Below are 19328 nucleotides of genomic sequence, written 5' to 3'. Positions count from 1 at the left end.
AATTTTGGATTGCTGTTCCTGACTTGTGAACAGGATACTTGGCAAATAGATTGTTGCCCTTCCTGGCTTATTAAATCCTGCCAGGAAAAGTTGAAGTTCCTTTTAGTAATGAACTCCTCATTGGTTGAATGTAATTTTCCTAAGAATGTAAAAGGTTATAACAAGACCACTGCCTGAAATAGCCTTCTCCAGCCAAGTCTTGCTTGGCTAATAGTAGATTTGTACCCATTTTTCCTTTTTTAGGGAGGGCAGAGGAAATGAATGACACCACTCCCTTTTCTCCATTGCAGTCTGGGGATGGCTTTACTTAGTGGCACCTACTGGGTGATGTGAGGAATCAACCCCTGTTCTACAGATTACAGGCTGCTGCTCTTGACCACTTCACCAAGCTGGTACATGAAGCACAAATTTGGTCAGCAGTAACACCAGCCCAGCTTGTGTTTAATGTGTGACTTGGGATTCTCCTTAAAAATAGTATGTGGGGCAAGATCATCTGTCAAGTATGGCAGGGCAGCAGGGAGGGATTTGGTATTCCCTCTTTCCCACCCTGTGTTCTTTTGGCCATGGGGGGCAGTTGCTTATCCCACAGCCTAGTGCAGGGGTAGTCAAACTGCAACCCTCCAGACGTCCATGGACTACAATTCCCATGAGCCCCTGCCAGCATTTGCTGGCAGGGGCTCATGGGAATTGTAGTCCATGGACACCTGGAGGGCCGCAGTTTGACCACCCCTGGCCTAGTGCATGTGAGATGGAAAGGAGGGAATGCTGCAGCTCTTCTTGCTGATGTGCTGTTCTTGGGAGCCAATTTGACCCACAGTCAGTTTTAAAGGTGAATTCCAGGTCACACATTAAAACTGAATTGAGTTGGTATTTGCTGCAACCCAGCTTTCATGTAACCTGGATCAGCCTCTCAGTCAATTTTACATGTTTCTATAACTTCCTGCTTTGTCTACTGTACTATGCATTACATAGGGCTGCCCTTGAAGACAACTGAGAAGCTTCATGTAAAATGTAGCTGCTTGCCTATTATTAGGTGCTGGGTGCCATATGCACTTTACCCATTTTTTAAAAAGGCTTTACCTATGTGCTTGCTTTTCATCTTCAGGCCCCTCATGATGTCTCCCTGTATCAATCATCCAAATGCCAATTTAGGCCCTCTCACCAGTCAGCTGTACACTTCATTTGCTATGTCCAGACCTTGCGGGCAAAGTCTGTGTTCTGTTATGGCCCCAATCCCATGAAACAGAGGGCTTTGCCACAAGCAGTTTTCTTTAAGTCCCCTGTGGGAGGGCTCTTTCAGATGATTTTATATTGCGATTCTTCTGGACAAGGAAACTTTTTGGAGAGGTCTGTGATGTTTTCATGATCATGTGAATTAGATCAATGTGTTTTAATGTGTTTCATTATTTATCTGTTCTGGAATGAAATATAAGGCTTGATAAAAAATTTTTGAATGAATAAATATTGAGGCAAGGACCTGCCATTTTCCACTTTCCTTTTTGGCCTTTGGAGAACAGTGTAAGAGCCTACAGGAATAATCCATGTGAGGGTTCTGGATCATGTTGATGGTTTTGCTTTCAGGAATATTTAGGGAAAGTTGCTCTCCCCCTCCCCCATTCATAGAATGGTGGTCCCATGTCAATGGACCCTTTTTTGGGTTGTTGTTTTTGTTTAATGGCAAAATCCAGAGAGCTTTTTTTTGGACTGGTTAAATTATAGTACAAGATGCTGGAGGCTAGCTCTTTAGCTCATGGAAACAAGCAGCCAACTATAAGGGTGTTAAAATAGTTCTTTGTATCATTTTGTACATTACTGTGAAATTGTATTTGGACAGGTACAAGGTAGACAGACTCTTGGTCCTTTTGGTCAGACCTGTCTCATAATAGATAAGCTACAATACTTTGGGGGGGAGTTGGGAAAAGAGAATTAATTGCCGGTAAACATCATAAGACAAACACTGAATGTTTTAAATTGTATATGTAGTCCTTATACATCACTGAAAACATAAATGAGAGAACCTTTAAAATAATGGTGGCACTGAAAAAAATCAGTTTTTCCTCATAGCACATTTTGACCCTGTCAACAAAAATTATACAAACCCCCCTTTGCTGCAATAAATCCTTTAAATGCTTGATGGTGATGGGTGAGATACATCTTATTGAGAGACTATTGAAGAACATATCATTTTCACTGATATATGGCTCTGCATTTATTTTTCAGGGTATTTTTACCTAGTGTAATTTTTGAGCTGTAAACAATCCATTAAAGAGCAAGAGTATATGGCGTATACGTAACTGTGAAGACAACTGTGAGACCACTGCAAAAATACGAAAAATGTTTTTTACCCTTTGCTTAACTGGGCGCGTGCTAAAATAATTTCCTTTGAAACATGTCCTTTCTGTCACTGTGAATACATGATTGGAAAGGTCAGATTGTAAGGTCAGATTGTAAACTGGCAGCCATTGTTTCTTAGAAAGGGATTATTTAAATAGCTGCTGATACATGTTTAGTTTTGCAGACTGCAAAGGGAGGTGCTTTCAATATTTGCATTTTATATCTATTCATATTGTAATCTTGCATGAATAAATAATAGTTTTGTAAATACTTAAAAACCTAGCAAGTAATGGGACCTTCTCTGTGTTCCAATTATTATTTTATAAAATGATTACAATAAAACATTTTATATTCTCAATTTCTAAATCTCCCTATTTTTCTCCATTAATTTTATTGGAATTTGTGTGTGGTATCTATAGCTGCTATTACATACTTGGATCTTGGCTTGGAGAAATGTAAAAGAATTCACATTTAGATATTCTAGGGAATCATTCCAAGATCCTAAACACTGATTACTTACAGGATTGTGTTGCAGAGCCAAATATCAATGCAGCTTCTCAAATACAGTAGTGTGATCTTCCTTCTGTACAAGCTGCTCTGCAGGTTTTGTCTTCTCTTAACTCTCACAACAATGCTGATGTGGTGTGAGTTGTACTCCAGACTACTATAGAAGCGTATTTTCTTCTGTGATATGGTGTGGAATATGAAGTGCATGCAAACTTTCATTAGATGTAGAGAATACATCTTTATTATTCCCTATCTAGATAAATAATTGGGTTAGTTCACTGAGAAAAATTGTATCAGAGGTTGTATACTGAATGTGGTTAGTGAAGGCGAAGGAAGAAAGGAATGATTTTTTAAAAGTGTATTTTATTGAGTGGTAGACGAATTTAATATGTAGGGTATAGCCAAGTAAAGTGATGAAAGGATTTTAAAGATTCTATAAATAGAATGCAATCCCTTACCATTTCCAAGGAGAATGAATTCTCAATGTGTCTCATCCAAGGATGGGCATGCACATCACTGAATAGATTATGTTCACTTGGTTAAACCTGGCCCCATTAAGTAAGCTTGTCAATCATACCTAGATGCTCCCTTTCATCACTTAACATTGATTTCCATAGAAAGGGTAGTCATTCAAGATGGTGAATGTTACAATTTCTCAAGAGCTCAACTCTGCTGCTTCTGCCCTTCATGTGGGAAAGCTGTCCTTCTACTTTAGCTATGCCAGCCCAGCTGCAGTGTACATGGAATTAAATTGCTTTAGTTCCATCAACCCCTCTTCAGGGCAAGTTCTCATATTTAGCAATCTTGAGATGATCATTGCAAGGAATAGTGCTGGAGTTTGTAGTGGACGCAGATATGCACATTTAAGCTCCATTCAAATAAACTGGGATTCAATGCACACAACTGAGCCTGTGATCCATGTGTTCAAAACAATGTGGTTATTCCTTCATGCCTGGAAGTCATGGCTAAGGTTCAAAGATCTGCTTCCATTGGTGGAACAGCTGTTATGTTATGCAAGTAGCTTGTGCAAGACCCCTGAATGGGGATAGTGAAACTTCATCTGGAGTTTCTCTACCAAATTCAAAGCTTGCTGTACAAACTGTGTACAAGGGTTTATGCACTGACCTAGTCCAAATATCTTTTATTCGCTTTTCATTTACAGCCTCTTGGAAATGTTTCAGTGATTGTATCAAAGATATCAAAAGGGTAACCAACATTCCTTTCTGGATATTGTGATAATGATTGCAAAACCAGAAGCATGGGAAATGTTTTGTGGAATAGCAGCACCTGAATTCTAATTATTAGCATCAAACCAGGCTGACTTCACATGTGCTATTTTTTCCAGTTAGCTGTAGGGGGACTAGCGTAGATAGAACTACCATGCAGGTCTGGAGTGGTGGGATCAGCGAAACACCAATCAGAACTGCCTCTGTAAAACTTCTCCATTAGGAGCAAAGTCAAGAGGTTTACAAGAGGGCACCAGAGGTTTCATATAGGAACATAGCCATTTGTGTATTCTGCATAGACCTATGAATTCTGAGGAGAAGAAAAAGAAGAGGAGGAGGAAGAAGAGAAGAAGGAGGAGGAGGAGGTTCTTATATGCCACTTTTCTCTACCCGAAGGTGTCTCAAAGTGGCTTACAGTCGCCTTCCCTATTAAAAATCCTCAGAAGCTAATTTTACTCTAAAATAGAACAGAATAGCTTCAAGCTTACATCATGCCCCTGATTAGAACCCATGGTTTGTTGATGCTATTAACATGATTCAATAGTATGAAAAGTTTCCTTCAGACAAGCCTGAGCCTTTCTCAGTCTCTTGGTCAACAGACATTCTGAGCATTATATTTCTTTCCAAACAAACCAGGGCAGATGGAGTGCAAGACACCAAAAATATTTATTCCAGAAGATTCCTTGGTGACCCATTTTTAAATACATATAAATGGTCATCAGTGCTTTCTTTATTACACCAACAGAAGGGGAATGTGCCACAGCATGGCTGCAGCCATGGTTTCCATACATTATTATAGAAGGCAAATTGTTCGGGGACAGGAGTGAGTGTCCTGCGGTGCTCATCCACTCCTCTTTTGATTTGACTTACAATTGTGTCAAAAAGTGGCTCAGAATTCGGTGACAAAGGGTTGACTTCAGAAGGGTCATGTAAGAGATCAAAAAGCAAAGGAGGGTTATGGTGGGTTACTGCCTCCTCGAAACACTGGCACATCCTCTGTCCATAACAGGCTCCAGCCCCCTCTGGATTAAATTTTGGAGTCACATAATGGGCTTTCCAGAGAGCCCTACCTAGAAGACAGAAACTAGGTTAAAAAAATAAAGCTACATAATTCAGTTCCAAAAATATTGTGTGCCCACCACCCCCACCTATCTTATTTTCTATTACCACTACTGGGATTAAGATTTGATCACAATAGTGCATCAACTAAATTAGTGTTTGGCTTTATTAAAGTAAGGGCTATTCCAGTTTTGCTTCTGTTTTTTGCCCTGTAAGGGATCTAGATTTTAGAGCAGTGGTCCCCAACCTTTTTATCACCAGGGACCGGTCAACACTTGACAATTTTACTGAGGCCCGGGGGAGGGGGGTCGTCTTTTGCCGAGGGTTGTCGCTGTCACTGCCTGAGCCCCTGCTCCACTTGCTTTCCCGCTGGCACCCCTGACTTTCCACCATCTGCTAGGGGCGCTGCCAGCAGCAGCTGTGTAATGCCACACTGAGGGGGAGCCCCAGCCATGGCAGTAGCTGGAGAGCATCAAAGGTGAGCCGGCGGCAGAGTGGCAGGGCAGTTCCCAAGGCAGCAGCCAGGGACCAGTCTCAAAAGGAGAATATAAAGCCAAACAAATGGCTTGTGCTATAAGTTTTTGGTGCCTTTTGCAGCTTGTTTGCACCTAATATCATCAGATGCAAATGCATTTCTGACATCCTGTATTCTATTGTAAAGTTCATCAGATGTCACACAAATGCATCTGCATCATGCCCCCAAACTCCTTCTTCCCTCACCTACTCTTTTGCATCAAATATCCAGCATGGTGGAGAGTTCTGTGCAACTCAAAAGTTTGCTGTTTTGTTTTTATTAACCTTCATGTAATTTTTAGTGACTTGTTTTTGGACTTTTATTAGTTCCTAAAAAGGATGTTTTGGTTCTTTTTAACAGAACATTTTTCAGGGAAAGCTACTTCTGTTTTCTTTTGTAACCTATATTGGCATAGAGTTTTTGCTAGTATTGATAAGCTGTTAGCTGCTTTGGGAAAATGTTTTGGGGGGAGGGGGTGATATAATTCCATTTTTTCTTTTTACAAAGCCTCTGGCTTCAATAACCTTCAAGAGCAGGGGTAGTCAAATTGCAGCCCTCCAGATGTCCATGGACTACAATGCCCATGAGCCCCTCCCAGCAAATGCTGATTCTCTCATCTGTCAGCAAATGCTGGCAGGGGCTCATGGGAATTGTAGTCCATGGACATCTGGCGGGCCGCAGTTTGACTACCCCTGCTCAAGAGGATAGTTGTCAGCAAGAGGGGAGTGTTTTTTAAGTTGTTCACACCAAAAAAATGGGAAGGATTAATTAAGCAGTCTAGTTCTCAGTCATGGTTGATATTAGGATCGGAGCAGCAGAGCCACACTATTTGTGGTTCAAGTGGCAATTAATTTGTTTTATTTAGTTGGATACATATGAAACAAGTGGTATTTTAATTCAAGAAGGGTTTTGTTAACCCACAATGCTACATTTACTCTGTTTTGTTAACTATAATAACCACGTAGAAATTCTGTTATTGTAAAAAACTGAAAACAGTCACTTTTCAGAAAAAGAAATACAAGTTGTGCGTGTGTGTAACATAGGTACTTCTGCCCTCTAGTGGGGCATTTTGTAACACCTCTAGTCATCTTCCTGGGAAGATGACTAGAGGTCAGGGAAACAGTACCACCGGAAAGGGATGTGAAATGTAAAAATGTGCACATTTTTAGGTCAGGTCAAAGCTATTAGTCTCAACATGTTGTGCTGCATCTCACTCTCTTTAAAGAACAGAGCTGGGTGAGGCAGTATCAGTGACCTAATATGTAGACACAAGAAGTTTGAAATCTACCACACAGACTGCAGCTTCTCAAACTTTTCACAAGGAAACAAACAAATGGGTGTCAGTTCAAACATGCTTAATAATTCAGACTTTGAACTGAGGTTTCTTATGGTTCAGATATAGAAATTTGTTATAAAAACATACATTTATACTTACTTTCCTTCTGGTACCAGCGCACTGCATGTAAATATGACCCACAATAATGAAACATGAACTCGTGCTCTGAGTACTGCGCTGATCCCTGCAGTAACGGTAGTAGGTTCCGACCATCAATTACTCTATCGTGAAGGAAATGACAATATCCATTGAGTCAGTATCCGTACCTTGGCAATACTACGGTTCTCAGGGTTTCAGGACAGAATACGTATCACTTAAATGGTTTTTAAAATCAGTTTATATATTTAACTTAAATGGACCCTTATTCCTTTTTTGCCTGGGCAAACTTCAGCTGGGAGAGACAACCCATGTAAAGGAAGGACCAAGCCATAAATTTAACCCCAGTTAGGATTTCGTGTTTAGTTACACAATCAGCAGATCTTCAAAGTATAGCTGAATATAGCTGTTTTGCTAAGTGGCTGTGGTCAGACTCCAAGATAATCCCCCATTAGCTGTAAGTGGGTTTATGACTATCTGGCAGCTGCAGACTTAGGGGCTTTACGCACCGGGATCTTTGTTGCAAATTGGTCACTGAATGAAAAATCGCCATTTAAAATAGTGGAATTCGTCATTATGCATACCTGCCTTTGTAGTGGAATCCAGTTGCGTTTTGTAGCGTTTCCCACAGGCTTCCGGTCTCGGCAGAAATCGCTAGAAAGGAAGCGCTATTGCCAAGCTCGTCCCGTCCCTGGCCGTCAAGCAGCCAATGGGCAGCCGTTAGCATGCTCCCAAACAGCCCCTTTCCCTTTAAGAAAGGTTTTTTTAAAAAAAAAACACACCCATTGCAACGAATATGTGTTGATTCGTTGCAACGGAGAGACCCATCCAGCTGCCTAGTGTGTTTGAGCTGTCGTTTGATCGTTGCCACGCTCCCTCTGAGTAAAAAAAAACCCCCCCCCCTCTCACGGGCCCGATTTTTGGCTGAATGAAAGTGTAAAAAATAAAGGGAAAATACATCAGCAAACGTGCTTCTCTGTTCTGTGTGCTTAGTGACTGAAGGGGAGGGACTGAAGCCGGGGAAGCCTCTAAACTGAAAGAGGCTCGCTGGTGTGTTTATCCCCGCTTGCTCAGAGAAAAAAAAAATGGCGATCGCTTCGCCGGAAGATCAGAGAAGAGAGCCAGGGGGAGGGACTTTGTAGAAACCGCAACAATGTTAACGCACAGGTCTTTTTCGCTAGTGTTGCAGATTGGTTGCAGGAGTGTATCGCTTTCCGGAGGGTGAATCCACTTTTGGGGATTTCCCTGAAAGCGCTACAACGAAGCGCTTTTTGCAGATTGGTTTCAGGTGTGTGGCAGATTGTCGACGACGTTGTGCAAAACAGCAAATCAGTAGCGTTTTCAATTGGCAACCATTGTGCTATTTTGAAGGCGTGCAAAAAGCCCCTTAGTATTCAGTGACTGTTCGAGCTGCTCAGTGCAATCCCAACTTATCCCTGATTAGCTCACAGTTTGATGAATGCCTCACAGATGAACAAAATATGTTTGTCTTGCATAAAGGTTCTCTGCAAAATTTGTGCCACTCCTTAATTGACTTTAAACCTGTACCTGTCTTGTGGCAATGATGCCCCTGCCAGGTGAGCTACTGTGGGATAAATATCCATAAGATGTGTTGGCTCATCAACAATAGCGTCAGCAGGGACCATTCCAGGCCATCTAACTATTCCAGGGACACGTATTCCCCCTTCCCAGCCTCCCATGCCTTTTCCACCTGTCATGAAAGAAGCAGTTAGAGAGACAAGTCATTGAAGGTTGAGAGAAAATTACTCCAGTGTAACCACTTCTACCTTACACTGACAAATTGTTTCATGCTTCCTCAAGCTCTCCTTCAACTCTCAATAGGAAAAAAACCCCCCAACACAAACCAAATTAAAAACACCTTGAATGTTTAAAGTATAAGAGGTCCTGGAAGATTTCACTTGGTACTGAAAAGTAAGCAAAGATGGTGCCAGGAATACATATTTAGGAAGCGAAATCCATTCACCTGCCTCTACTGAGATGGCAGAAGTAATATGGAAGAAGGCCTCAAGTAAGGATCTGAATGAATGAGTGAGACCATGTGAATGTGGGCATTCTTTCAGTTATCCATCCCCTTAGGCGTTAAATGTTAACTTTGCAACTGCAAATAGTTTCTAGTGATCAAGATCCCATGAGGTGTCTTCACAGTCTCCTCCTGTTCCAGGAAGCTTAATAATGCTGGCTTTGGCTTTGAGGATCTCATTCTGACCTGAATTGAACTGCAGAAAACTCAGGCAGAAACCCATACAAAATATTTAAAAAACTCAGTCTTAATAAATTTCTCCATGGTTTAAATTATATTTGGGTGTCCTTGAAGAAGTCAGGCTTCCCCCACCCCAGAACCTTCTGGGTCTTTGGATTCTACTTAAAGTCAGATCATCCATCTGCTCATATCACTATACATCCCTTTCAATCAAACTCAACATTTTTGCACACAATTTCAAAGCAAACACCCTCACCAAATATTATATAATTTTAGAAAATAGAAATCATATGAAAGCAAAGACAGTTATTAATAGGCTATGTCATTAAAAGAAAAAAAGAATTCAACACAGCTCCCAAGATCTGGGAAAAACAAGACTGGTTTGCTATTTTTTTTTTAATCTAAAGCTTGTAAAAAAGGGACAGCTGATTCCAGAATAAATACTTCTAGATGCTGAAGTCTGTTGAATATCAATAGAAAATATATTCAGTAGTCTTCTAAGACTCAAGGTTTATGCTGTCACATATGTCTGATATATTCACTTTTAAAGAGCCTCTTGTGGCGCAAAGTGGTAAGGCAGCAGACATGCAGTCTGAAAGCTCTGCCTATGAGGCTGGGAGTTCAATCCCAGCAGCCAGCTCAAGGCTGACTCAGCCTTCCATCCTTCCGAAGTCGGTAAAATGAGTACCCAGCTTGCTGGGGAGTAAACGGTAATGACTGGGGAAGGCACTGACAAACCACCCTGTATTGAGTCTGCCATGAAAACGCTAGAGGCATCACCCCAAGGGTCAGACATGACTCAGTGCTTGCACAGGGGACACCTTTATTCACTTTTAAAATTAAAAGTTATATCAAGAATATTTAAATTCCAGGGTAATTTTTACCTACTTTCCCCAAAGTTCTGCAAGTACACATGCAGATCTTACCTTTGTATATACCATTCCAACCACCTAGTTGGACATCTCCATCTTTTGCCTCCAAAAATCCTCCATGGTCAGATGTGAAGTAAGTAAAAGTGTTATTCCTCAATCCCTTTTCATCAACAGCAGCGAGAATGTTTCCTATATTAGAAAAAGTCCCAAGAATTTGTTTAAAGCTAATCAGAAATTGCTTCTGCAAAATTCCTGTTCGATCATGTTAAGAGCATGGGCCATTCCGCACAAGGACCAATGTTGCCAATTGCTTTCACAAAGCGGAAAAGCTATTTTAAACAGTGGAATCTCGGCGTTCCACATACCTTCATTTGTAGTGGAATCCAGTAGCGTTTCATTCGTTCCCCACAGGTTTCCGGTCTCGCAGGAATCGCTAGAAAGGAAGCGATTTTTTTCTGTGCTTGTTCCCGCCTCTGGCCGTCAATCAAATGGAACAGCCAATGGGCGGTTGTTATCATGCTCCTGAAAAGCACCTTTCCCTTTAAGCACAGTTTAAAAAAAAAAGCACACACATTGCAACGAATATGCGTTGATTCGTTGCAACGGAGAGACCCATCTAGCTGGCGTGTGAGCTGGCGATTCATCATTACCACGTTCTCCCGAGTAGAAAAAAAAATGAAGGCTTGCCGGTTCGTTGCCTTCCCCATTCCGAGGAAAAAAAATGGTGATCGCTTCACCGGAAGTTTGGAGGTGAGAGCCAGGGGGAGGGACTTTGTTGCAACCGCTACATTGAGAGCGCACATGTCTTTTTCGCAAGTGTTGCAGGTTGTTGGCAAGAGTGTAGCGATTTTCTGAGGGTGAATCCACTTTTCCCGATTCTCCGAAAATCGCTACAACAAAACGATTTTGGCACTAGTGTTGCAGGAGTGTTGCAGATTGCTCACAATTGCTCATGCGGAACATAGTTTTAGTGGCCAAAACAAAATGTAAGACTAGTGCTATATTAAAGTTGTGCAGAATGGCCCCATGAATATATCACTACAGATACAGAATACGCAAGGGTCCCTCATTTTTCTTCCCCATTTCCTGGGTATCTCTTGATGGAATGAACCAAATTTTGTTCTTTACCGTGATGGGATGAATCAACAATGTCCCTTATAAGAAAATCTGGTATCAGGAAAAAGGTTCTATATTATATAAAAGCTCCACAGTTTTTGCAATAAGATGTAAAATATTAGCCATTGACTCCAGCTCCTCAGCAGAATTAAAGTTGGAAACTGAGTTCTCAACTGGAAGCTGCGTGGAATTAAAATTATTATTGTCGTTACGACATCCCTGGGATCCCGTGGAAATAATTCTTGAGTCATTAATATCAGGCAGATCAGATAGAGTAGAATATCTGTTAGAGGTAGGAAGTTGAACAGGAAAAAAGTTTCCAATTTTCAGCTGTTTAGAAGCCGGGGGAGAATGTCCTTCTGCCTCCCTTCTGCGTTTAGTCGATCCCATATCGGAAGAGATAACTGACAAGCTAAATCAACAAAGAAGGTCTTAATTAAACTTATCTTTACTGAAACTTGGAACCCTTGCAGCCTGCAGCCTTCAGCTATTTCAGCTATTTCAGTGATTCGAAGTCAAAATAAGCTTCATACGGAGGAAAACCAGGTTCTATATTTGTAGTAATGCACTATGATATTAATATAGCGGACATTTTTGAATATGGAAAAAGGACACAATAGTTCCTCTAAATTCAAGAAAAGGAAAAAAGTAACAAGAAGGTAATTATTGTATCACTTCAGAGAGTACAGCTGCAAAAAAAAATATGACTTACCTACCATCCAGTCCATTTCCTCAACATTGTCCCCATATAAACCATGCCTGCTTTTCCCACGAAACATTTTTGTGGTGACAAGTGGCGTATGGACGTGCAAAAAAGAAATGAAGAGGAGGAATGGTCCTTTTTGGTTTCTGAGGTTAAAAACAATGGACAGAGATAACACCTTTAATTCTTTTTTCCCCATGTCCTCCTAGAGTAATACAATAATTGAGAGTCTGCGCTATGAATCATGAAGCCCTAGACTGGCTGAGTGGTATAGGAGAAAAGAATCAGTCTAAGAAGGCCAGGGTTTAGATCGCCATTGTTCCATGAAGCTTACTGGGAGTCCTAAACTGGCCATTCATGCCTCCTTCCAGCTGGCATCCTGTCCCCTAGCTGTCTCCACACCTCATGCTCTGCTTGTACATTCCTGCTGGCCAGCTGGGCCACAAGAACATGAATGACACAGCCCATTCTATCAGTCACCCCTCCCCACCAGCCAGCTGAGCTGCAGATAGGACTCTGGCTGTCATTGGGCTATGTCCTTGACAACTGAGGATAGCTATTGGAGCCCCCTTGGTGGCTCACCACAGACGCCTCACTGTGGCATCAACTGAGACAGGGTGGGGCACCCTGCCAGCTTCCAGTGCCTTAAGAGCATCTCTATGACCCGATGTAACAAATGCAAAGGGAATTAGAATCATAGAGTTGGAAGGGGCCATACAGGCCATCTAGTCCAACCCCCTGCTCAACGCAGGGTCAGCCCTAAGCATCCTAAAGCATCCAAGAAAAGTGCATATCCAACCTTTGCTTGAAGACTTCCAGTGAGGGGGCGCTCACCACCTCCTTAGGCAGCCTATTGTACTTCATCCTAAGCACTTATTTATTATTTACTATAAATCCCCACTAAGAATTCACATCTGAAATCTGGTAGGGGAGGAGGGGGGGGAAATTGGTTACCGTTCAATAAAAGAGATGCTCTCTCTCAGTATCCTGGAAGCAGAGTTCTCTGTCTCCATTGGCTGCTCAAGAATGACATGATTTCTTAACACGATACAATTCCAATAATTTACAAACCCATAACTGATAAACCAACATAAGAAAAACAAAATGCCACACAATGTGGTGAAGGCAATTGTCTTCCATTTGACAGGGCACAGACCAGTCACTTTTCCCAGCAGAAGACTGAATGCCAAAAGTGCAATTAGCTCCGTGTAAAACCAGTATGTGGCTCGCTGTTTTACTCCAACCTCAGGATTCTTCCCAGACTGACAATCATTGACAAGGGTAAAAGGGGTGCCATAGAAATAATGGAAGCCATGGTTCAAAGGATGGTGGCAGTAATCATGGCGGGATTCACAGTTCAAACCCTGGTGCCATTTTCCTGAAAAGACAAAAACGGATCATTTAACCAGCCATCAGCCTAAAAGTTTTTCTTTTACCTCCTGTTATGAAAGGCCTATTCACAGTATTGGTAAAATCCTCCTCACAACCAGTGACGCTTTTCACGTTTCAGTGGAAATGCATGTGCTCACGAGGCAATCCCCCCCCCCCCCAATCCTGCTACCAACAGTGTCTGGAAGGCAGCATGACACCAATACCCTGCTGCAGTATTAATATTAATTTAATTAAGAAAAATTCTTCAGGGTAGCTTCTCAAGGATTGTTCCTCATTAAGCCTTATACTTCAGCCTAAGCCAACAGAAGAACAGGTCATCTAAACCGAGCCATGTTGGAGCAGGTTAAATATTCATTTAGTCCACCATCCCATCTCACAATGGCCATCCAGAAACTTTCTGGAAGGTCGCTAAGGAAAGCACAGTGCCCAAAAGAAGGCAATTCAAACCTTCAAATGTGGAGAGGCCTTTGGGAAACAGTTCACTTACTTATTGTGGTCACGCATTCTGAGATGGAATTGGAGTCTAAAACCCTGAATCTTCAGGTCAGAGCTCCACACCTGGAAAATGAACCTGTTGATTCAAAGTTATTAAAGAGATCGACATACTGTACCTATCAGGCCAGTTGTGTAGCCTTGCTGCTGTAATAGCTTTGCGAAAGTTGTTTCATTGGTGGGAAGCCCTCCTGAGCCAGCAGTCCAATAAAGGACACGCTGGCTATTGCTGGATGCCATACCTGAAATACAAAGAGAGGGGGAAATGAGCTTCATTGCCATCCTATCTATTCTGCTTCCAGGTTCATTTTCTGGAGGATATATAATGATAAAGTGGGAAGATTGTTCATGCCAGCCTGATTTCATCAGATCTTGGAAGCTAAGCAGGGTTGGCTCTTCTTAGTATGCGGATGGGAGACCTCCAAAGAATACCAGGGCCAGGATGCAGAAGCAGCCAATGGCAAACCACCTCTCAATGTCTCTTGCCTTGAAAGCCCCACATTTATGAAGACTCTTGTGAGTGCAACCTGAAGTGATGATCCCAGGAAGCAAAGCAAGCAAGAACTGACTCTCACTGGCTGTTTGAGATCACTGGCTCGTCCTATGTAAGTCCACCATCACCTAGCAGCCTGCAGGTGTATATGCGCCCTTCAGTTACTGCTCAGTGACTGGACCTGGCAATAATTCCCCCAGTGTGGTTACAGCTTAACTACTGAAATGTTCAGTCTGTGCAGGTTCTTCATATAATTGCGACATGATTAGGCTAGATGGCAATGGAGGCTTGTATTCCTTTATAATTAATCATGAGGCACAGGAACTTGTTTTATTCTGTTTTGCTGGGACCTGTTATACATGCCTAGGTTATTTTATTACAATTGCATTTCACCTTCCTTTGATTCTAGAACACTGAGTGGAATCCACATGTTCTTAGGAGGCCTTTTACACAGGCACTGATCAGGCTCAGATCTGTTTAGCTTCAGGAAGTCTGCCGAATTCTTTGCTCTCCATCCATACCCTGCCCCAAGGCTACAAAGTTGCACAGAAGACAAGAGCTCACCACGGTCTTCTGTATACGACTAGCACCAGTCATCCACTAAAGAGAGTGCCAACCTGATCGGATGGGGTATCTTCCAGTCAAGAAAGCTGTTCTGCTTGGGGTACAGAGGGATGCTGCAGCAACATGTTGCGTAAGTTTCACTCCATCCTTGGCTAGTTGATCGATATTAGGGGTCCTAGAGATGAAAAAGTGATACTTTAATATGACTGCATCCTCAACTGAATAAAGCAGAAGAAGACTTTCCCTTACTCATTGCTCAATATGTGAGTTACGTGCTAATGAAGTAGCTTCTGATTTAAAAAGACCTATGAATTAATGACCTGTAAAACATCTTAAGATATAGGTACCCAAACAAATAATATATTTATTTATTAATTGAACTTGTCTTCTTGTATACCACTGCTCCCAGCAAGCTGGCTTGCAGCGGTTCACAAAAAAGAAATGATGTACAAGTCACATATAAAACATAACCTAAAACAATCCCCAATTATCTTAAAAACAATTCCAAACATACCCCAACAATAAAAGGCTAATAATACCTCTGCTCATATACTAGACCACCAGGATGGTGCTAATGGTAACATTGACAGGCAATACAAATAGATGACACAGGATCCCTAATGCTACCTAATACTTCGCACAGGGATTGAAATGGGGGGAAGGGGGACCAGATCGTACCCCCTGGGATTATCACCCAGCCCTAACCAAGTCCCTGGTGGAAGAGCTCCATTTTGCAGGCCCTATGGAGTCCCAACAGGGCTCGCAGCTCACTCAGGAGCTCATTCCACCAGGTAGGGGCCAGGACCAAAAAGACCCTGGCCCTGGTTGAGGCCAGGGGTGCATACTGGGGGCCCAGGATTTCCAGAAAACTCATACCCGTAGAGCGAAGTACCTTGCAGGGGGGATAAGGAGGTAGGTAGGCCCGTAGATAAGCAGGGGTCAAGCCGCATAAAGCCTTAACATTATATATTGATTAAAAATATTAAAAATATTAATTATGACTAAACAGTTTAACAATTGCTCCTCTTACAGAGGCACTATTATACAAAAATTAAAAGCAGTGCTAGACAAAAGCAACTCGCTAAAAAAGACAATGAATTGAATACTGTCTTTGCTTTCCTAGTTTGGGGAATCAGGTCAAAGCAGATGCAAGATTACCAGTTACTACCAGTAGGTTGCAAAGTTTCTTTTAAAATCACAAAACCATTTAATACATGAGGTTTAACTGTTTTTGAGTTGCTCATGGACAATTTATACTAATGGCTACTTGTTTAGAAAGTTTCCATTGGCTAGAATTAATTTGTACATGAAACAAACCTGAATGAAGCAAGACATTCTCTAAACCTCATGGAAGAAATCATTTGATTCAGGCTAGCGTGATCACATCAGATCTTGGAAGCTAAGCAGGTCCAACCTAGGTTAGTGCTTGGATGAGAGATTCCCTAGGAGGCCCAGCAGGTTCACTGCGCAGAGACAGGCAATCACAAACCACCTCTGAATGTCTCTTGCCATGAAAACCCTACAGCTTGTCATAAGCTGGGTGTGACTTTAAGGTACTCTCCACCACCAAGAAAATATTCCGGCCACAGGTAGTTAGGAAAAACGAATTGCACTGCACATTTTATTTCAATGTTTCCCAACTATCAGTGAGATATTTTCTGGGTATTTTTTATTCCAGGGCTGAATCTGTACTTACTTTGTTTATTCCATTATGGATCCTGCTGAATTCAGATCAATTTGAACTCGGGTCTTCCTCTCCCCCCCCCATTGTAACAGAAAAGTGTTCTGCACGTGCTTAGGGAGGCTCAGAAGGGGAGGGGAGAGTCAAGCGCAGCAGGAGTCCCTCCCTCCCTCCCTCCCTTCCATCCTTCCTTCCTTCCTTTCTGGGGGGGGGAGAAGATTGGAGACAGCAGAGGGGAGGGGAAAAAACCATGAGGCAAATATCTACCGACAAAAGTTAGGGCTTCTGCAGCTTCTGCTGAAAGAAAATTAGGGCTTCCCCTTTAAGAAAAGCTTACAGCCTTGGCCAATCAGGCCTCTACCATGGAGTCAGCCCTGGCTAATCATGACTTCTCTAACTAGGAGTCCCCAACAAATTAGAAGCAGCCAGAGATCTGCTTGCTTTCTCATGCTTTCTCAATCCAATTCTTCAAATATTGAGGGTTAAAAGCACTCTAAGATATTGCAGGATAAAGATGGGGTCACTCCAGATCAATCATGCTTGTTGCAGAGGGGAAATTTAAATCAGACAAAATCAAAATGGAAATTGCATTCAGTGGAGATGGCAGGGACTGAATCGACCTGGGATTGGAATAAAAGCTCCGTGCAGACTCCACCTAGGTTGAATGTTGTCCTTCATAAGTACCTTTACTTTCCACTGAGTTGTTCTGTGGTACTATTAAAATGTATGCACTTTTCCTCTATGTATTTCTTGGCTCCCTCCTTTGTGGATTTGGGAAAAAATCTGAATTACTTTCATAGTGACACTTACCTAATTGTGGTATTACCAAAGCAGCCCAAATCACCATAGCCAAGGTCATCTGCCATTATTAGCAAAATATTCGGTTTTGTTGTCTCCAGTCCCCAGGTTTGGAAAGATAAGAAGGAAGCCAGCATAACAGCCAGGTTATATCTGTGTGAAGAACAGCACCATTATCAAATAGATTTTTTTGAAGATGGGTTTTAAGCTGTAGTTATGCCAGAAAACAATTAAACATGCAGAGATTTTGCCCTACCATTCCTCAAATGCCAGCTACTCAAAGAGAGAGGGCCCCTTGCTTTGTGGTAGAGCATCTGCTTGGCAAGTAGAAGGTCCCATGTTCCTTGGCTTTTCCATTTTAAAAGATCTATTGGTAGGTGCTGGGAAAGACCTTAGACTCTGGAGAGCCACTGACAGTCTGCGTTCTAAAACCTGAGTACCAAAGCTGAAGAACTCCAGTCCTGCACATCCAACAATCTGACGTCCACTGATGATGGTATGCACAGTTGGAAAACACCTGCCATTTAGGGGTACAGATGGTCTTTCGATAATCCTGGTCCCAAGCCATTTAGGGCTGTACAAAAACGTGGATGAAAAAACGTGGATGAAAAAAATGCCTCGCCCCTCTACTTAACATTGATGTTTTTCATGACACACAGGTAAATAACATCACTTGGTAAATACCATCCCATCAACACTCTGTTAAAGAGGCAGGGATTTCGCCCACACGCCCCAAGGTTGTTAGCAACTCTACGAGCATATTGAACTGGGTCAAGAAATGAACTGGCAAATATAATAAAAGCCGATATAATATTGATGTAGTGTGTTCCTTACAGTTGGTCTCAATTATTTTTTTTGCATATTACATTTTAGTGAGCATCAGGGGGCCCTGAAAATGTTCTACTCTTGTTGGATTTTTGTTGATCCTAATGAAAAACCATTGCAGTTGTTTTTGCAGTACTATCCCTGCTGTGTCGTCAAGTAGCCCAGCCACTATCATGAGGGAATTAAACTAATGCCATGTGATCCCTTTTATAGACATCACCAACTATAACCATTTTGACAGATAAGGCTAATGGAGTAACATGATCTGGTTCACCTATACAGCATATACATTCTTGAGAAAAAATACTCTTAAAATCTTACAAAAGCCAAGAAATCACATAGGCAGTAAGCACAAAAACCCAACATTCGCTGCTGTTTTTGAAGAAAGCCTTGGTAAAAACCAGAAACAAACCTTTGCCACATGTTTCTTATCTCTCTGGTGATTCTTCAAAGCATTAAGCATCACCATTCCCCTAGGTGTGAGAAATAAACACAAGTAGTGCAGCCTCAGCCTTCTCTCCTTTTTGTCAGCTCTCTGAAGGTTTTCCCCGCCTTCTGTTGCTTAATGTAGAAAAAAGAAGAGGGGGAAGCAGCCAGGCACCTGGCCAGCTTTAAGGACAGAATTCCCATTAATAATTGATCTGAAGCTTTGAATGGTAGAGTACAAAGTGCATCTTGCAGGAGTTTTAAAAAGCTGTAGTGGCTGTCATAATCCAGCCCTGAGTCTCTTGGTGTTTGCCAACACATTGCATAGCTGTGGGCGTGTAAAGTGTGTTCCTCTTCTTCGCGCCATCACCTCACGTTAGAAATCCAGGCTTCCCCATTACTAGTGATTTGGTGGTCTCATCAGACTGCAGAAGCTAGGCAGGGTCAGCATTGGTTAGTATTTTGAAAGGAGACCACCAGGGACGTCCAGGCTAGGGCCAGAGAGACAGGCAATAGCAAACCACCTGTGAACATCTCTCCCCTTGAAAGCCCTCTGAGGTTGCCATAAGATGGCAGTGACTCAGCAAACACCACCACCACCCCCCACAACAGTTTATCAAGCACTGGCATGTCATACGGACATTTTGCAGCCCAAAGGGCAATACTGTGAACT

At 42.1% G+C, this 19328-nt stretch overlaps 1 protein-coding gene across 2 annotated transcripts; it reads right to left on the bottom strand.

Annotated features, from left to right (window-relative positions):
- Window positions 1-4714: 4714 nt before the first annotated feature.
- On the bottom strand, window positions 4715-18801 carry LOC143840161 (arylsulfatase H-like). Of its 2 annotated transcripts, XM_077343321.1 has the most exons (11): window positions 18642-18794; window positions 17661-17978; window positions 17417-17557; window positions 14979-15100; window positions 13988-14110; window positions 12939-13362; window positions 11994-12130; window positions 10220-10354; window positions 8621-8783; window positions 7076-7197; window positions 4715-5137 (listed from the first exon to the last, which is right to left on the bottom strand). In XM_077343321.1, the coding sequence occupies exons 3-11, from the start codon at window positions 17539-17541 to the stop codon at window positions 4734-4736; spliced, it is 1755 nt and encodes a 584-aa protein (XP_077199436.1). In that variant the 5' UTR covers window positions 17542-17557; window positions 17661-17978; window positions 18642-18794; the 3' UTR covers window positions 4715-4733. The 2 variants fall into 2 exon arrangements, with proteins under 2 accessions (XP_077199436.1, XP_077199435.1); XM_077343320.1 differs by lacking the exon at window positions 17661-17978 and having other exon boundaries at window positions 18642-18801.
- Between the last annotated feature and the right edge of the window lie 527 nt (window positions 18802-19328).

This window comes from Paroedura picta, chromosome 6 (genome assembly GCF_049243985.1).
Source record: "Paroedura picta isolate Pp20150507F chromosome 6, Ppicta_v3.0, whole genome shotgun sequence".
NCBI lineage: Eukaryota > Metazoa > Chordata > Lepidosauria > Squamata > Gekkonidae > Paroedura > Paroedura picta.
This window is presented reverse-complemented; position numbering and strand designations above follow the sequence as displayed.

Coding starts and splice junctions, on each gene's coding strand:
- LOC143840161 (XM_077343320.1), bottom strand. Junction 15,101..17,416: donor TTTGGTAATACCACAATTAG/GTAAGTGTCACT, acceptor TTTCATCTCTAG/GACCCCTAATATCGATCAAC. Junction 10,355..11,993: donor GGAAATGGACTGGATGGTAG/GTAAGTCATATT, acceptor TTTCTAATATAG/GAAACATTCTCGCTGCTGTT.